This window comes from Artibeus jamaicensis, unplaced genomic scaffold (assembly GCF_021234435.1).
Source record: "Artibeus jamaicensis isolate MK-2021 breed Jamaican fruit bat unplaced genomic scaffold, CSHL_Jam_final scaffold_666, whole genome shotgun sequence".
Classification (NCBI taxonomy): Eukaryota; Metazoa; Chordata; class Mammalia; order Chiroptera; family Phyllostomidae; genus Artibeus; species Artibeus jamaicensis.
The window spans coordinates 150,619-168,911 of NW_026522053.1; the positions used below are offsets into that span (position 1 = coordinate 150,619).

General features: G+C 37.8%; 1 protein-coding gene across 1 annotated transcript in view; it reads left to right on the top strand.

The window, feature by feature from the left end:
* The window catches only part of DNAH3 (dynein axonemal heavy chain 3), a 279,857-nt gene that overhangs the window by 67,852 nt on the left and 193,712 nt on the right, over positions 1 to 18,293 (top strand). Inside the window, exons 19-20 of the mRNA XM_053659488.1 lie at positions 9,399 to 9,552; positions 10,550 to 10,694. Coding sequence (XP_053515463.1) covers positions 9,399 to 9,552; positions 10,550 to 10,694 — 299 coding nt within the window. The remainder of the gene's footprint in view (positions 1 to 9,398; positions 9,553 to 10,549; positions 10,695 to 18,293) is intronic.

Sequence of the window (18,293 nt, forward strand, 5' to 3'; positions counted from 1 at the left end):
TTGGTTGTAGGTCCTTACCTTTCATGCCTTGGAATACTTCTTTCCAGCTCCTTCTTGCGTGCAGAGAAATCAGCTGACAGTCTGATGGGAACTCCTTTGTAGGTGACTGTTCCCTTATCTCTTGCTGCTTCTAGGATTCTCCCCTTCATTTTCATCTTGGCTAATGTAATTATGATGTGCCTTGGTGTGTTCCTTCTTGGGTCCAACTTTTTGGGGATTCTCTGAGCTTCCTGGATTTCCTGGAAGTGTATTTCCTTTGCCAGATTGGGGAAATTCTCCTTTATTATTTGTTCAAATAAGTTTTCCACTGGTGGCTGTTCCTCTTCCCCTTCTGGTACCCCTATAATTCTGATGTTGGAATGTTTAAAGATGTCCTAAAGGTTCCTAAGCCTTTCCTCATTTTTTTGAATTCTCGTTTCTTCATCCTTTTCTGTTTGGTCATTTTTTTCCTCCTTCTGATCCACTCCTTTGATTTGAGTCCCAGTTTCCTTTCCATTACTATTGGTTTCCTGTGTATTTCCATTCATTTCAATTAGTTTAGCTCCCATATGTTCCTCTAATTTGTGACTATAATCAACCAGTTCTGTGAGCATCCTGATCACCAGTGTTTTGAACTGTGCATCTGAAAGTTTAGCTATTTCTTGGTCACTTAGATTTATTGGCTCTGGGGCTCTGAGTTGTTCTTGAGACATGTTTTGATCTGTTCGTGCCTGTTATGTATGAGGAGGGGAGTCTTAGTTGTTCACCAGGGCGGGGCCACCTAGGTCTCTGGTTTGTGATGCTGTATGTGAGGGGGGGGTCAGAGAAGGACAATGGTAGTTCTCTCTGCTGCTTTCCACCACTGGGGCCTGTGAGGTCCTCACCACCGCCAATTCCTTCACCTGTTTATCTGCATGCGAATGTGCGACCACAGTCCACCCTCAGTGGGTCTGCCTGCTTCTTCACACCTGGGATTCGCCCACAGCTGCTGGCGCACCTGGGTCACATGCCCGGTTTGGTCCGGTGGATCTTTCCTGCCCAACCCCTCTCTGCTGCTGGCTCTGCCCCTCCTACTGGTTTGGCTGAAGGGTTTGTTGTAGTCAGACTTCCGTGTAGTTCAATTTTCTGTGGTTTGGCTGCATTTTTGTTGCTAAAAATTTGTTGTTTTTAAACTTGGTTGTGTGAGAAGGCAAAGTGCTTCCACCTACGCCTCCATCTTGGTGGAAGTCCTTATTCTCTCTTTATGTTTAACCTTTGGCATTTTAATTATGAAATTTCTTGGTGTGGTCTTCTTTGGGTCCAACTTGTTTGGGACTCTCTGTGCTTTCCGGACTTGTATGTCTAGTCCTTCACCAAATTAGGGATGTTTTCTTTCATTATTTTTTTCAAATAAGTTCAATTTCTAGCTTTTCCACTTCTCCTGGCATCCCTATGATTCAGATGTTATTACATTTGGAAATGTCCCATAATCTTCTTATACTCTCCTTGATATTTTGAATTCTTGTTTCTTCATTCCATTCTGGTTGAATGTTTATTTCTTCCTTATGTTCCAAATTGCTGATTTGAATCCTGGCTTTATCTCCTCCACTGTTGGTTCCGTGTAAATTTTTTTTTAATTTCACTTAGGTGACCTTCATTTCTTCCTGCATCTTTTTTAGGTTGTTGCCATACCCAATGAGTTCTCTCAGCTTCCTGATCACCAGTGTTTTGAACTCTGCATCTGATAGGTTGGTTATCTCCATTTTGTTTAGTTCTTTTTCTGGGATTTTGTTCTGTTCTTTCATTTGGGCCATATTTCTTTTTTCTCCTCAATTTGGCAACCTCCCTGTGTTTGTTCCTGTGCATTAGGTAGGGCTGCTTTGATTTCCTGTCTTAGTAGCATGGCCTATTGTAGAAAAGGCACCTATAAATTGTGTGGGGCAGAGCCTGATGATCACTGGGATGGGGTGACATACTTCACTGTTTTGTGGCTCTCTATGGTACAAAGGCTTAGAGAGGGCACAATCTTGGCTGCCTGGCTTCTGGTTGTTTTCCTAGCACTCGCCCTTTGTAATTGGTGCCCTTCCAGCTATTGCCCTGATGCTAAATCCTAGGGGGGTGGGCCTGTGCACATTTTAAGTCCATGCAGGCTCTTTAAGTGTAGTCCTGAAAATATGGCAGTTTCTTCCACCACCCTAACCCCCACTGGTTTTCACAACCTGAAGTTACATGGATTTATCTTCCTGGTGCTAGAACCCTGGGCTGTATGGTAGGCTTAGAGCTGGGATCTCTTGCTCCTAAGGCATCCCTCCCATTTTTATCCACCACACATGAGTGGGGGGACCACCCATGAACCTTCAGTGTCTTTCTGCACCACACCACATCTCCACACCTCTCCACCCATCTCTACATCTCCATCCCTCCTACCCATCTGGGTGAATATGGCTTCTTTAAATCCTTGGTTGTCAGACTTCTATACAGCTCAATATTCTGACAGTTCTTGGTGTTATTTGTTTTGAGATCTAGTTGTAATTTTTTCTGTGGTTGTGTGGGGAGGTGAAGCATGTTTACCTCTGCCTCCATCTTGACCAGAAGTTCTCCTATTTGCACCTTTAGCCCTACCCATATCTCATCTATATAAGTAGCCCTGCCATTAAAGTTTGTTTCTTTGAACATCATTATAAATACTTAGTGCCAGAATTCTGCTCAGTCCACTTTCTTTAGATCCATTCATTGTCCCCTCATAGACTCCAGGTGGTCTCTCCAATACAATTCATTTACTCAACCTAATTTTCTGAATTCCCACTGTTTACTAATAATTGTATTATTATATGGATTACATATATGTATATGTTATAGACATGAAAGTCTTTGGAAACTATAATGTGCTAAATAATTATAAGAAGTTAAAATTAATAATAATTTCAATAATAGTGATATGTTAAGCTGATCAATGAGTTTATATACCATTGTCCTCTGGGAAGATTTCAAACTGCTTTTATCAGGGATTTATCTTTGTATGTGGGTGCTGTATTTGGAGACTCAACAAGAATTTTAATGATGTGAAAAAGCACCCAGCAGCACCTGATCGTGTGGAAAAATAAGCATTTCTCCCATTTGTCCTATTCAGTGGTAGGCTCCATGGTCCTGGAAGCATCCTGGAATATTCATGATGAATATCTAGGGATGTGAGCTCTTCTTACTCTGAGAGTTCAATGGAAAACTATTTGACATCTTGGGGGAAGAAGGAAAGGTATCTTAGGAAGAGAACCCCAGATTGTAGTCTGAGGTTTAGATAAAGCACAGTGCCTTGCATCTAGTAAGTAATTACTGTTGTGATAAATGAATGAATGAATGAATGAAACTTTTTTTCTGGAAGCAGTAATACATTTTATTTGATATTAGTACCCATTTTCAATAATTCTTCAACTCCACAATGACACAATCTACAACCTGTCATCATTGCTGTGTTCCTCCTGACCACCCTCATGTACTCATTTTTTGTTCTGTCTCATATTATAATCTACCCCCTATATAAGCTCTCGGATATCTTCTTCTCCCTTCCTGGAAGAAGTCAAATTCTGCTTAAATCTAACTCCTCAGCACTAATACAGATGAACATGGTTGGAAAGAGAATGTTGTTTTGACTGCTCATGGCTAGATTTATGACCAACAAGATTAAGTGGGTCTTGGTCACTGCCTAGGATCTCTACTCTGCGTACATTTCTACCATTCCAGGTGACAGTTTTATTCTTTCACTCTTCCCTCAAAACTCTTAACTCTTCTCTCCCATTCTTTCTCTCAGCTAAGGATTTTGCTTTCTATTTCACTGAAAGACTAAAAGCCAACAGAAATTAACATTCACAAGCTCCCCTCTACCACCATATCTACTTACATAGTGACATCTGAACCCTTTTAATCTACTGAATGAAACTTTTTCACAGTGATAATATTCTCCAAAATTAATATCTATCAAAGTCTAAAATCACAGCTTATTAGAAAACAAAAACAAATAAGAAGCTGAGAAGCAGGCTGTCTCTGTGGCACTTATGTTTTTAGCTCTGAGTCTTAAGACCTCAGTGCAAAACAGCCAGGGGAGGGAGAGGATGGCTGGGCTAACTTCCCTTTTCCCTCCTGTGCTTCTGTCTCCATTCCTTTTCTCTGAGAATACAAAGAACAAAAGTGACATGGGAGGTGGGAGATACAGTAGATAAATATAAGTTCTAAAGAGGAAAGGAACAGAAAACAGAACCCAGTGATTGAAAATAGTAGGTGGGACAGAAGGGGCTCCTGTTAAGAGGAGACTTGAAGGATGAGAAGCCCATTAAGTGAAGATGTGGAGAAGAGCAAGTAGCAGGGGATTTCTCCAGACCTTAAGCTCAGCATTGAAATGGCTCAGCCATCGGAAGACCTTGGAATAAGGAGGAGAGTGGCTACAGAATAAGTTTGGAGAGTCAGAGAAGTATGTCCTTGAGGTTACAGTAATGACTTTGAATTCCTTTTTTAATACAATAGAAAGTAACCTAGGGACCAAAATGAGCTAATTAATTTTTTTTATTGATTATGCTGTTACAGTTGTTCTATTCCCCCTTTATTCCCCTCCACCCTACCCCCATCCCCACCATCACCCCCTCCTTTAGTTTATGACTATGTGTCTCAAGTCCTTTAGATTCTATATTTCCCATGCTATTCTTGCCCCCCCCCATCTATTTTCTATCTACTGTCTATGCTACTTATTTTCTGTACCTTCTCTCCCCTTCTCCTCCTCCCACTCCCCTGTTGGTAACCCTCCTTGAGATCTTCATTTCTATGTTTCCACTCCTGATCTAGCTGTCCTTTTAGTTTGCTTTCATTTTAGGTGTGTTTGTTAATAACTGTGAGTTTGTTGTCCTTTCACTGTTCATGTTTCTTTAACTTCTTTTTCTTAGATAAGTCCCTTTAACATTTCATATAATAAGGGCTTGGTGCTGATGAACTCCTTGAATTTGATCTTATCTGAGAAGCACCTTATCTGTCCTTCCATTTTAAATGAAAGTTTTGCTGGATAGAGCAATCTTGGTTGTAGGTCTTTAGATTTCATGACTTGGAATACCTCTTTCCAGCCCCTTCTTGCCTGTAAGGTCTCTTTTGAGAAATCTGCTGACAGTCTGATGAGAACTCCTTTGTAGGTGACTGTCCCCTTAGCTCTTGCTGCTTCTAGGATTCTCTCCTTCATTTTAATTTTGGCTAATGTAATTATGATGTGCCTTGGTGTGTTCCTTCTTGGGTCGAACTTCTTTGGGACTCTCTGAGCTTCCTGGATTTCCTGGAAGTCTATTTCCTTTGCCAGATTGGGGAAATTCTCCTTTATTATTTTTTCAAATAAGTTTTCCACTGGTGGCTGTGCCTTTCCCCCTTCTGGTACCCCTATAATTCGGATGTTGGAGCGTTTAAAGATGTCCTGGAGGTTCCTAAGACTCTCCTCATTTCTTTGAATTCTTGCTTCTTGACTCTTTTCTGTTTGGCCATTATTTGCTTTCTTCTGGTCCACTCCATTGATTTGAGTCCCAGTTTCCTTTTCATTGCTATTGGTGTCCTGTGCAATTCCATTCATTTCAATTAGTTTCGCCTTCATATATTTGTCTAATTTGTTGGTATAATCAACCAGTTCTATGAGGATCCTGATCACCAATGTTTTAAACTGTGCGTCTGTGAGTTTAGCTATTTCTTCATTGCTTAGATCTATTGGCTCTGGGGCTCTGAGATCCTCCTGCGCCATTCTTGGTCTGTTCGGGCCCTTTAAGTGTGAGAAGCGGCACCTTGGATTCCCAGGTCGCTGGGTTGTGAAGCTGTATGTGGGGGCATGGCCAGAGCGGGGAAATGGTGACCCCCTCTGCCGCTTCTCACAGCTGGGTGCGGAGGAGCAGTGCCTTAGGTGGTTCACCTGGGCCAGGCCACTCAGAGTCGCTGGGTTATGATGTATGTGGAGGTGGGGTCAGAGCAGGGAAATGGCGGTGCCCTCCACTGCCACTTGCAGTGGGGACCTGCCGGCCCGGTCCAACCGCCCAATCCCTCGCCTGTCCACCCTCGAAAAAATGCGCGACCTCAGTCAACACGCAGCCCCGGGCCTGGCTGTCTACCGGCGGTCGCTCGCCTGGTCGCTCGCTGGGTCACTCACTAGGTCTGACCCTGCGCCTGGATTCCGCGGGCCTGAGTGTGTCTGGCCGAGTCCTCCTGTGCAACCCTGCTCCGCCAGCTGCTGGTTTCGCCCCTTACCGGTCAGGCTGAAGAATTTGTTGTTAACGGACTTCCGAAAAGTTCAATTTTCCGTGTTCTGGCTGTGTTTTCTGTTGCTAATATTTAGTTTTCTCTAATCTTGGTTGTGTGAGAAGGTACGGCACATCCACCTATGCCTCCATCTTGGCGGAAGTCCGTAAATTTTTTCTTTTTATGATTTTCTTACTTGAATCAGAATCCAAAAATGTCTATGTAATTACATTTGTCTCTTAAATTTCTTTTCCTCTATGAGTCCCCCTTCATCTTCTCTGTTTTTTCCTTGCAATTTATTTATTAAAGAAACTGATCATTTGTCCCCAAATCTATATTTTGCTGATTGCATCTCTGATGTGCTATATAATATGTTCCTCTGTCTTCTTCATTCCTTGTAAATTTTTAATAACTGATTTAACCTTGCTACTGATCTAATCTTTGTTCCTGATCTATTCTGATGGGTAGCAGAGAAAACTTAAGTTTCTCTATGGGCAACAGTATGGCATGCAAATACAAAGAAAAAGCAAGGAGAATCAGCTATGTTAATATGAAAGCAAAACCATTAGTATTCCAAGATGGTTACTTAGGTGGGCAGAAAAAGTTAAAGCAGTATCAACCCTTATATATCAAAAACCATAAATAAGTAAACAAACAAACAAACAAACAAATAAAAAAACTGTGAAACTTGAATAAGGACATAACAGAAGTAAACAATTACATATCAAGCATTCTACTCAACAATGAAAAAAAGCTATTCTTAAATGTCCATAGTATATTTTTTTAATTAACCATATTTTAGAACTTGAAAAAAATTAGAAGAAACAGAAATTATACAGTCCACATTTCATTATAGTAGTGTATATTCATTATCTATTGCCACATGGAAAATCATCCCCCAAACTAGCAACTTAAAACAGTAAACATTTACTACCTCACAGTTTCTGTGCTCAGAAACCCAGAGGTAGCTTAGCTGTATGCTTCTGATTCAAGGTCTCTCATGAAGTTGCAGTCAGAATGTCAGCCAAGGCTACATTCTCATCTGAAGACCCAACTGGGTAAGGATCCATTTCCAGACTTTCTCATATGATTGTTAGTAGAATTCACTTTCTCACAGGCTGCTGGTCAGAAACTTCCCTCTCTTCCTTGCTACATCAGCCTCTATTTATAGCAGTTTACATGGCAGCTGGCTTCCCATAAGGAGAGAGGGAGAGAGATTTCAGTCTTTTTGTAATCCAATATTAGAAGTGACTTCTCATCATTTGTTAGAAGTGAGTTACTTGGTCTCTAGCCCAAACTGAAGAGGAGCCAAGCTTGAGAGGAGACAATTGCACAGGGTTGCAAATACCAGGAGGTCATGGGAAACTTATGGGGAGCCTGTCAGAGGCTGCTTACCACACTGTGCAATTAGAAATAAAACCCAAATCAAACCACTTGAAAATTAACTTTTGTAAACTTTTAGGACAAAAGAACATTAAAACTTCCATAACAGAATTAAGTATTCTTAAGATAATAGCCAACTTTATAGTGTATCACTGTACCTATTCTCAGTGGTCAGTCCCTTGTTCATTCCATGAATACTGATTATTTGGTTTTTGCCAGACACTGTTCTAAATGCTGAAGATACAAAAAGAAATTAAGAAAATAAAATTTGTATTGACAGAGTTTACAATATAGTGAATGAGAGCAAACACTTGTATAGTGATTATTATAGACCAGGCCCAATTCTGAGTATTTTGTATATGTTAGTTTATTAAATATTAAAGTAGGTACTTTTCCATCCCCATTTTATATAAATCACAAAGTGACTTAACCAAGGTCACATAGCTACTGAGCAGCAAAGTAAAGATTTGAACCTAGCCTGTCTAGTTCTAGAACCTGTCCACTTAACTCTGCATTACTCTACCCCATTAGGAAAAAGGAGAAGTAAATTTAAGACCTGCTTTGTTGATCATATGGATGAAGTAGATAACTTTCTGGATAGGTCTTCTCTGGTCACTCTAGCTAAAGGAGTTTCATTTCCATCCACTAGTCACTCCGCCCTCTTTCGTTTTCTTCAGAGCATTTATTATTAGAAATATTTTATCTTTGTCTATGTATGGATTTATCCATTCATTCATCCACCTGTCTATCTACATATGTTTATTGTCCAGCTCTTCCCCAACTAAAATACGAGCTTTATGAGGGTAGGAGGCTTAGTAGTGTACTCAACAAATATACCCCTGATGCCCAGAGAAGTTCTTGGAATGTATTAGGTACTTAATAATATGTAGTATATGAATCAATAATGTATATATACTCAATATATTATGTATTTAATGTAGAATATATATTTTTTCTATTATTAGTCTATTCAGACTCCTGTTGTTTTCCTTTCAAAACCATCTACTACATCTCTTTATTTTCTCACTTTACACTGATACTATATAAAACCAGAACTATGTATGTGTTTTTATTTTCATTTCTGGCATGAGTCAACTCTTAAATGGCTTTTATTTTTTAACCTAAAAGATCCAGTGTACAATTTACTGGCCTGACAAAGTTGCTCCTTATTAACAAATGAATTTAAAGTCTCCTTTCATTGACTATTACAATGTATGTGTGTATATATGCATACACACACATACCCACACACATATTTAACCATAGAGAAAAAGATCTAAAAGTATTTAACCACCAAACATAGTTTACAGCAGCAATCTCTTGGAAGAGGTATTATAAATAGTAAGATTATATATAGGTAGATAGATGTCTTAGATATAGATATATAAGATATATACATATATATTATATTTTACCATGTATAATGCACACTTTTTTGACAAAATTTTTTAGGGAAAATAAGAATGTATATTATACATGGGTAGTACCTGAAATACCTTGTATTTATTCTTAGGTTATAATTATTACATAAAATTTCTTATACAATAATATGTTCAAAAATAAATGCTAAAATTTCTTTAAAATATAAAAAACAGCTATCTAAATATAAATGAATAAAAAATGAATTTAAAAATTAAAACAAAAGGTATTTTTCTGAAAGTTTGGGCCAAAAATGTGGGTGCACATTATACATGGCAAAATATGGTGTGTGTATGTGAACTCATGAGATCAGATTATGGGTGAACAATGCTATGATTTTGAAAATCACAAAATGGAAAGTCCAAATGTGAGCGGTCTATCTTTACTTTCAGGTGCTCAGAATTTGAATTGAAACTTGAGGGCTACAACAAGGAGCTAGAAGGCTTTAGAAAACGTGAAGTGATGACTACAGAAGAAATGAAGAACAATGTTGAAAAGTTTCATGAGCTTTCCAGGAACCTCGATCAGGCACTGGTGGAATTTGAGGTTCGGGGTCTCAGGATGGGAACTTCTGACTCTATACTTTGGTTGGTTCTGGTCTTCGGTTTGTATTTTCCTAACATCAGCTGTCAGCTAGATAGTACAGATTGATGGTTGGACCAGTTCTTTTATTGGTACTCTCAGCTACCTTTTTATATGTTCCTACATTATACCAGCATTTTCATTAGTCATTGAGTTTGGGCACAGAGAAGAAATTATAATAGAGTAATGTAGAATAATTGCTCACATGTACTGAGAATTCATTATGTGTCCAACAATGTACGAAGAACTTCATATGTGCTATATCACTTAACACCATAACAAACCTTGGGGGTAGGTATTGTTATCTCCATTTATCCCTATTTAAAATGAGAGAACGGTCCTGGGTGGTGTAGTTCAGTGGATTGAGCATGGGCCTGTGAACCAGAGTATTGCAGTTCCATTCCCAGTCAGGGCACATGCCTGGGTTGCAGGTCAGTTCCCAGCAGGGAACTCATGAGAGGCAACCATACATTGATATTTCTCTCCCTCTCTCCTTCCCTTCCCCTCTAAAGATAAATAAATGAATTCTTAAAAAATAAAATAAAATGAGAGAACTAAGACTTGGAGAAGCTAAGTGACTTGCCCTGAAGGTCAGCTAGTAAGTTCTTTAACCATTAAAGTTCTTACCTTTGAGGCAAGTCAACACAAGAAGGTAACATTATGTAAACAGAAAATATACACATGAAAATTGTGAAAATGGGGTTATGGATATATTACAATAGGAACAAAGGTGGTGGAGCAAGTAGCAATTTATCCTCAAGTTTTACCCAGCTAGATCTCAGATGCCATGGCCTTCAGAGGTGCAAAGGGCCCTCCTGATTGAATTCACACCTTATTTTCCTCTCTTGCTAACAATATCTTCCTCAGCTGGGTTTTAAAAACATTGAGGAATTTGCCATAGTGGCTTGTAGGGGTCAGGAGAACCACCCACCTAATAGACAGCCTCCCATTTTGCCTGCAGTTGATCAATAAGGAGGAGGATCTGTTGGAAAAGGAGAAGAGTACTTTTCCTCTTCTGCAAACCGTGATGACAAACAAAGTGCCTTATGAGCAGCTGTGGGTGACAACCTATGAGTTTAGCATCAAGTCAGAGGAGTGGATGAATGGTATGTCACAGTCTCACTATACTGGGGCAGGACGGGGATAGGGTTAGGAGTATACTTCAGCCAATTCTACAATACAGGTTTAACTTCAGATTCTGGCTGGACTTTGTATCATATTCTGATACTCTGGATTAAGGCAGCTGCATTCAAATGTTTCTGATATGATAATCATGGAAGGTAGGGATCAAAGAGCCAGACCTATTGCCAGGGTAAAACAGAATAGGCAGCCACCCAAAGACATGGATTGGGTAGTGACTCAGAGAAGCAGATGGTGGGAGAATAAGATATCAGTTCCATTAGAGAGCTGTTTCAAAAATGGCCAAGTGCCATTGACATCTAAACTACCACATTTACTAGATCCTGAAGGCTGGAGAGATATTGGGAAGGTAGAGTCAACAGAAGTTAATGATTGATCTGATATGGGGCAAGAAGGGAGAGAGAGTAAAGGACCAGAATGACTTCTAGACTGTTAGCTCAGGCAATTTAGTGGATATTGCCATCACTAAAGATCATTATTCTAATTTTTGGATTATCTCCTTATTCTTTTGACAGTGTCTTTCACTGAATAGAAGTTTTAATTTTAATGAAGTTTAGCTAGTCATTTCATCAATTAACATACCATGCCTATAGTGTTGTATCTAACATGTTATCACTAAACCTAAGGTCATCTAGATTTTTCTCCTATGCCATCTCCTAGGATTTTCATAGTTTTACATTTTACATGGAAGTCTAGACCCATTTTGAGTTAATTTTGTAAAGGCTATAAGGTCTGTATCTAGATTCATTTTTCTGCATGTGAATATCCAGTTGTTCTAAAGTCATTTGTTGAAAAATTATTATTTCTCCATTATATCAATTTTGCTCCTTCCTGAAATTTTGTTCCTTCTGAAGACTATATGTGGGTCTATTCCTGGGATCTCTATTCTGTTCCATTCACTTATCTATCTATTCTTTTATGAATGCCACACTTGATCATTATAGCTTTATAATAAACCTTGAAATTACTAAAAAATGTCAGTCCCCCAACTTTACTTTCTCCTTCAATATTATATTGGCTACTTGGGGTCTTTCATGTATCCATATAAGCTTTAGAACCAATTTTCCAATATAGAAAAAAAAAACTTCCTAGGATTTCTATTGGGATTGTGTTGGATCTATACTCACGTTGGGAAGAGCTGATATCTTTGACATTGTTGAGTGTTTCTATCCATGAACATGGAGTACGTCTATTTATTTTCTTTGATTTCTTTCATCATAGTTTTATTATATAGATCTTTATTATTATATAGATGTTATACATATTTTGTTAGACTTACACTTAAGTATTTCAATTTTAAAAGTACTGATGTAAATGGATGTGTTTTTTTTAATTTCAAGTTCCACTTCTTCATTAATGGTATGTAAGAAAGCAATTGAATTTCATGTATTAACCATATTCAGCAACCTTCCTATAATTGTAAATTGGTTCCAATTTATTTTTTAATTTATTTTATTTTAATTGTTCTTCAAGTACAGTTTTCTGCCTTTTACCCCCATTCCAGCCCACTTCCCCAGTCCTCCCCACCTCTCTCTCATTTCCACCCCCGTCTTGTTATTTTGTCCATGTGTCCTTTATACTTGTTCCTGCAAACCCTTCCCCTTTTCCCCTGAAATTCCTTCCCCTCTCCCCTCTGGTTACTGTCAGACTGTTCCGTATTTCAGTGTCTTTGGTTATATTTTGCTTGTTTGTTTGTTTATTGATTAGGTTCCTGTTTAAGGTGAGATTATATGGTTCCAATTTATTTTTAATTCTTTTAGATTATCTTTTTTTATTAATTTTATTTAGTTATTTTTCAAGTACAGTTTTTTGTCTATTTCTCCCATCCCAGCCTCCCCTGCCCCTTGCTCCCCACCTCCCTCCCATTTCCACCCCCCTTAGTTCTCGTCCCTGTGTCCTTCCTATTTGTTCCTCCAAATCCCTCCCCCCTTTTCCCCTTAACTTCCCTTCCCTCTCCCCTCTGGTCACAGTTCCCTTGTTCTCTATTTCAGTGTCTTTGGTTGTTTTTTTTTTTTCTGCTTGCTTGTTTGTTTCATTGTTTAGCTTCCTGTTAAAGGTCAGATCATATGGTATTTGTCTTTCAGCACCTGGCCTATTTCACTCAGCATAATGCTTTCCAGTTCCATCCATGTTGTTGCAAAAGGTAGTAGCTCCTTCTTTCTCTCTGCTGCATAGAATTCCATTGTGTATATGTACCACAATTTTTTGATCCATTCATTTACTGGTGGGCACCTAGGTTGCTTCCAACTCTTGGCTATTATAAATTGTGCTGCTATGAACATTGTGGTGCATAGGTTCTTTGATATTGATGTTTTAGGATTCTTAGGATATAATCCTAGCAGTGGAATTGCTGGGTCAAAAGGCAGGTTGATTTTTATTTTTCTGAGAAAATTCCATACTGTTTTCCATAATGGTTGTACCAGTCTGCAATCCCACCAACAGTGAACTAAGGACCCCTTTTCCCCACACCCTCTCCAACATTTGTTGTTTGTTGCTTTGTTTATGATAGCCATCCTGACTGGTGTAAAGTGGTATCTCATTGTGGTTTTAATTTGCATCTCTCTGATAGCTAGTGATACTGAGCATCTTTTCATGTGTCTCTGGATCCTCTGTATGTCCTCCTTGGATAAGTGTCTGTTCAAGTCCTTTTCCCATTTTTAATTGGGTTATTTGTCTTCTTAGAGTGGAAGTGTGTAAGATCTTTGTATATTTTGGAGATTAAACTTTTGTCTGAGATATCATTAGCAATTATGTTTTCCCATACAGTTGGTTGTCTTTTTATTTTAATACTATTTTCTTTAGCCATGCAGAAGCCTTTTATTTTGATGAGATCCCATTTGTTTATTCTTTCCTTTATGTCCCTTGCCCTAGGGGACATATCAGTGAAAATATTCCTGCGTGAAATGTCTGAGATTTTCCTGCCTATGTTCTCCTCTAGGACTTTAATGGTGTCATGACTTGTATTTAAATCTTTTATCCACCTTGAATTTATTTTGGTGTATGATGTAAGTTGGTGCTGGAGTTTCATGTTTTTGCATGTAGCTGTTCAGCTCTCCCAACACCACTTGTTGAAAAGGTTATTTCTACTCCATTTTATGTTGCTGCCCACTTTGTCAAATATTAATTGACCATAGAGACATGGGTTTATTTCTGGGCTCTTTGCTCTCTTCTATTGGGCCATGTGCCTGTTTTTATGCCAGTATCAGGCTATTTTCATTACAGTGGTCTTCTAATACAGTTTGGTATCAGGTATTGTCATCCCTCCTACTTTGGTCTTTCTCAAAATTGCAGCAGTTATTCGGGGTCATTTATGATTTCATATAAATTTTTGAAGTGTTTGATCTATGTCTCAAATATGCCATTGGTACTTTGATAGGTATTGCATTGAATCTGTAAATTTCTTTGGGTAGTATGGACATTTTGATGATGATAATTTTTCTGATCCATGAACATGGTATATATTTCCATTTGTTAGTGTCTTCCATAATTTCTTTCTTTAGTGTTGTATAGTTTTCTGAGTAAAGGTCTTTTACTTCCTTAGTTAGGTTTATTCCTAGGTCTTCTATTTTTCTTTTTGCTATATCAAGTGAGATTTTTTTCTTAATTTCTGGTTCTGCTTTTTCATTGTTAGTATACAAAAATACGTTTTGATTTCTGGATATTGACTGTATATCCTATTGTTTTGCCAAATTCATTTATTAGGTCAAGCAGTTATTTGGTGGAGTCTATAAAATTTTCTATGTACACTATCATGTCTTCTGCAAACAGTGACAGTTTTGTTTCCTCCTTTTTGATTTGGATGCCTTTTATTTTCTTTTCTTGTCTGATTGCTGTGGCTAAAATGTCTGATCCTCTATTGAGTAGAAATGGTGAAAGTGGACAACCTTGTCTTGTTCCTGATCTTAGTGGAAAAGATTTTAGTTTTTGTTCATGGAGTATGATGTTGGCTGTAGGTCTCTCCTATATGGCCTTTATTACGTTGAGGAATGCTCCCTCTATTCCCACATTGCTGAGTGTTTTCATCATAAATGGGTACTGTACCTTATCAAATGCTTTTTCCACATCTATTAATATGATCATGTGATTTTTGTCTTTGCATTTGTTTCTGCGATGTATTACATTTACTGATTTGATAATATTGTACCATCCTTGCATTCCTGGGATGAATCCTGCTTGGTCATGGTGAATGATCTTTTTAATGTATTGCTAGATGGGGTTTGCCAATATTTTCTTGAGGATTTTAGTGTCTATGTTCATCAGTGATATTGGCCTGAAGTTTTCTTTCTTTGTTGTGTCTTTATGTAGTTTGGGGGTTATGATGATGCTGGATTCATAAAAAAAGTTTGAGAGTCTTCCATCATTTTTGGTTTCTTGGAATAACCTGTGAAGAATAGGGGCTAGCTTTTCCTTAAATGCTTTGTAGAATTCTCCTGTGAAACCATCTGGTCCAGGGCTTTTGAGTGTCAGGAGTTTTTTGATTACTGCTTCAATTTCATCTGCTATTATTGGTGTGTTCAGGCTTTCTGCTTCTTCTTCATTGACTTTTTGGAAGATTATATTTTTCTAGAAATTTGTTCATTTCACCTAGGTTTTCAAATTTCTTGGCATACAATTCTTTGTAGTAATTTCTTACAGTCCTTTGTATTTCTGTGGTGTCAGTTGTAATCTCTCCTCTTTCGTTTCTGATTGTGTTTATTTGGCTCCTCTCTCTTTTTATCCTGATGAGCCTGTTTAAAGGCTTGTCTATTTTGTTTATCTTTTCAAAGAACCAACTCCTGGATTCATTCTTAGAATTGTGCTTTTAGTATCTATGTCATTTAATTCTGCTTTGATCTTGGTATTTTCTTTTTTCTACTATCTCTGGGCTGTCTTTGTTGTTGTTTCTTGAGTTCTTGTAGGCATAGGGTTAGGCTGTTTATTTGAAATGTTTCTATCTTTTTTAGGTAGGCCTGTATTTTGATGTCTCTTGAAGTGGGCTTCTTCAGGTTCCTCTTGATTGGACACTATGTGTTTCTTGGACTTGTGTGACTTTTTCTCTCATCAAATTAGGTAAGTTTTTCATAATTACTTTTTAAAACAGGTCTCCTACCCCTTGCTCTTTTTGTTCTCCTTCTAGTATCTCTATTATACATATATTATTACATTTCATGTTGTCCTGCATTTCCCTTAATGCCTCTTCATTCTTTCTGAGCCTCTTTTCCTTTTCTTGCTCTTTCTGGGTGTTTTTTTCTACTTTATCCTCCAACTCACTGATCTGATCTTCTACTTCATTGATCTTGCTTTTGATTCCTCCCACTGTGTTCTTCAGTTCAGAAATTGTATTCTTCATTTTCTTCTGGCCCTTGTTGATAGTTTTTATTTCCTTTCTCATGTTGATATAGTTTGCAGTGAGCTCATTATAGTTTCCCTGTAGTTTCTAGTAATTCACTGTGAGCTCATTGAGCTTCCTCATACCCATTGCTTTGAACTCAATATCTGATAGTTAAGTTGCGTCTATTTTATTTAACATTCTTTCTGAGGCTTTCTCCTTTTTTTCATTTTGGGATTGTTTTTCTATCTTTCCATTGTTTGTGAGACTCTTGTTGTTAGCCTCTGCTTCTTAAATTGATCTGTTTTTACTCCCTGGGTTTTTGGTGTGAATTTGTTTGGTAGAAGACCTGTGAGATTCAATGGTACATTATCCTTGATCTCATGAGCTTGTTGGTCTTGGGCTGTTGTTAATGTTGGCTCTTTCTATGTCTTTGTGTTTTGATTGTCATTGGGTCTTTCTTTGGTGGGTCCTTCCCTCTAGCAGATTAACTCAGGGTCACCCCATCCACCACATCTTGTATTCTGTTTTTCAGGTGCTGACAGGTTGTGTTGAAGCTGGGTCTTCTGTGTGTATGGGGTTTTTAGGCCTCTGTCTTGCTTTTGTCCAGGTTTTTGTTCTGGGTAATTTCTCCATCATTTAGTTGTATTTTCAGATTGGTCCTGGGTGGAGGTTAGTGTGGCTTCCATTTCTTCCTTCACCTTCTTCTGTTGTTATTTGCTGGTGGTTCCTTTGTTGTTGGGTTCCCTCTTCCAGTGGGTATCTTGATGTTTGCAGCTTCCACCTGCTTGCATCAGCTGTTGGGATGCCACCTCTTTGGGTCTAGCTTTGGTCTTTTCATAGTTCCAGGTTTTTTTTTGTCTCATGTGTGGTTTTTCAATGTCCACTACAATTTTTGGTTTGCTATACTCATATATGCTGTGGTACTTGTTGGCTGTTTGCTCTGTGACTCTGCAGATCACCTAAGTTTTTCTCCCATGTGTAGGGGGAAGTGGAATCTGCTCCCTCTTACTATGCCATCATCTGCCTTCTCCAATTTTTTTTGTAATAAATTTGTCTGGTTTTACTTTTCTTGTAATGTCTTTGTCATAGGGTAATGATGGTCTCATAGAATGAATTAGGAAGTGTCTTCTCTGCTTCTATTTTCCAGGAAAGATTGTTGAAAATTGGTAAATGTTTGGTGGAATTCACCAGTGAAACCACCTGGGCCTGGTGCTTTCTCTTTTGGAAAGTGATGAATTATTGTTAAATTTCTTAAGTAGATATAGACATATTCAGCTTGCCTATTTTTTCTTGTGTGACTTTCAAGGAATTGGTCTCTTTCATCTGGGTTATCAAATTTGTGGTCATGAGGTTTTCATAATATTTCTCTATTATCCTTTTTATGTTCATGAGATGTGCATTGATGTCCCCTCTTTCTTTCCTGATATCAGTACTTTGTCTCTTCTGTTCTTGTTTAGTCTGGCTTCAGGTTTATTTATATTATTGATCTTTTGAAAGAACCAACTTTTGGTTTTATTATTCTTTTTTTCTGCTTACTTTTGATTTAGTTTTTTCTCATTTTATTAATTTCTTAAGAGTAGAAGCATAGATTATTCATTTTAGAATGTATGCATATATTCAATGCTATAAATTTCCCTCTAACTGCTTCTTTTGCTACATCTTACAACTTTTGATCAATTATATATATATATATTTTAGTACAAAATGATTTTTATTTTTTTGATATTTCTTTTTTAACCCATGTGTTATTTAGAAGTATGTTGTTTAATTTCCAAGTATTTTGGGATTTTATCAGCTGTCTTTCTGTTATTGAATTATGAGAGTGTAAATATGAGGGAAAAAGTATTCCATCTTTTACCATTGAGTAAAATGTGTTGTTTTGTTTTTTAAAACCACTTTATTGTAGTATGATTAACATGTAAAAGCTGTACATATTTAATGTACCCAAAAGTATAATGTTAGTGCAGTTTTTCATAGATGCCCTTTGAAATCAGCTTGAGGGAGTTCCCTTCTGTTCCTAGTATGTTTAGAGAGTTTTATCATGAATGATATTGAATTTTATCAGATGCTTCTTCTGCATCAATTAATGTTATCATGTGATTTTTCTTGTTTAGACTGTTAATATGGTACATCACATTATTTACTTTTCAAATATTAAACCAGCCTACAGCCACATGATAAACATCACTTAGGCATGGTATATTATTCTTTTTATATATTACATGGAAGTCATGCACACTCTTTTCTTCTTTTT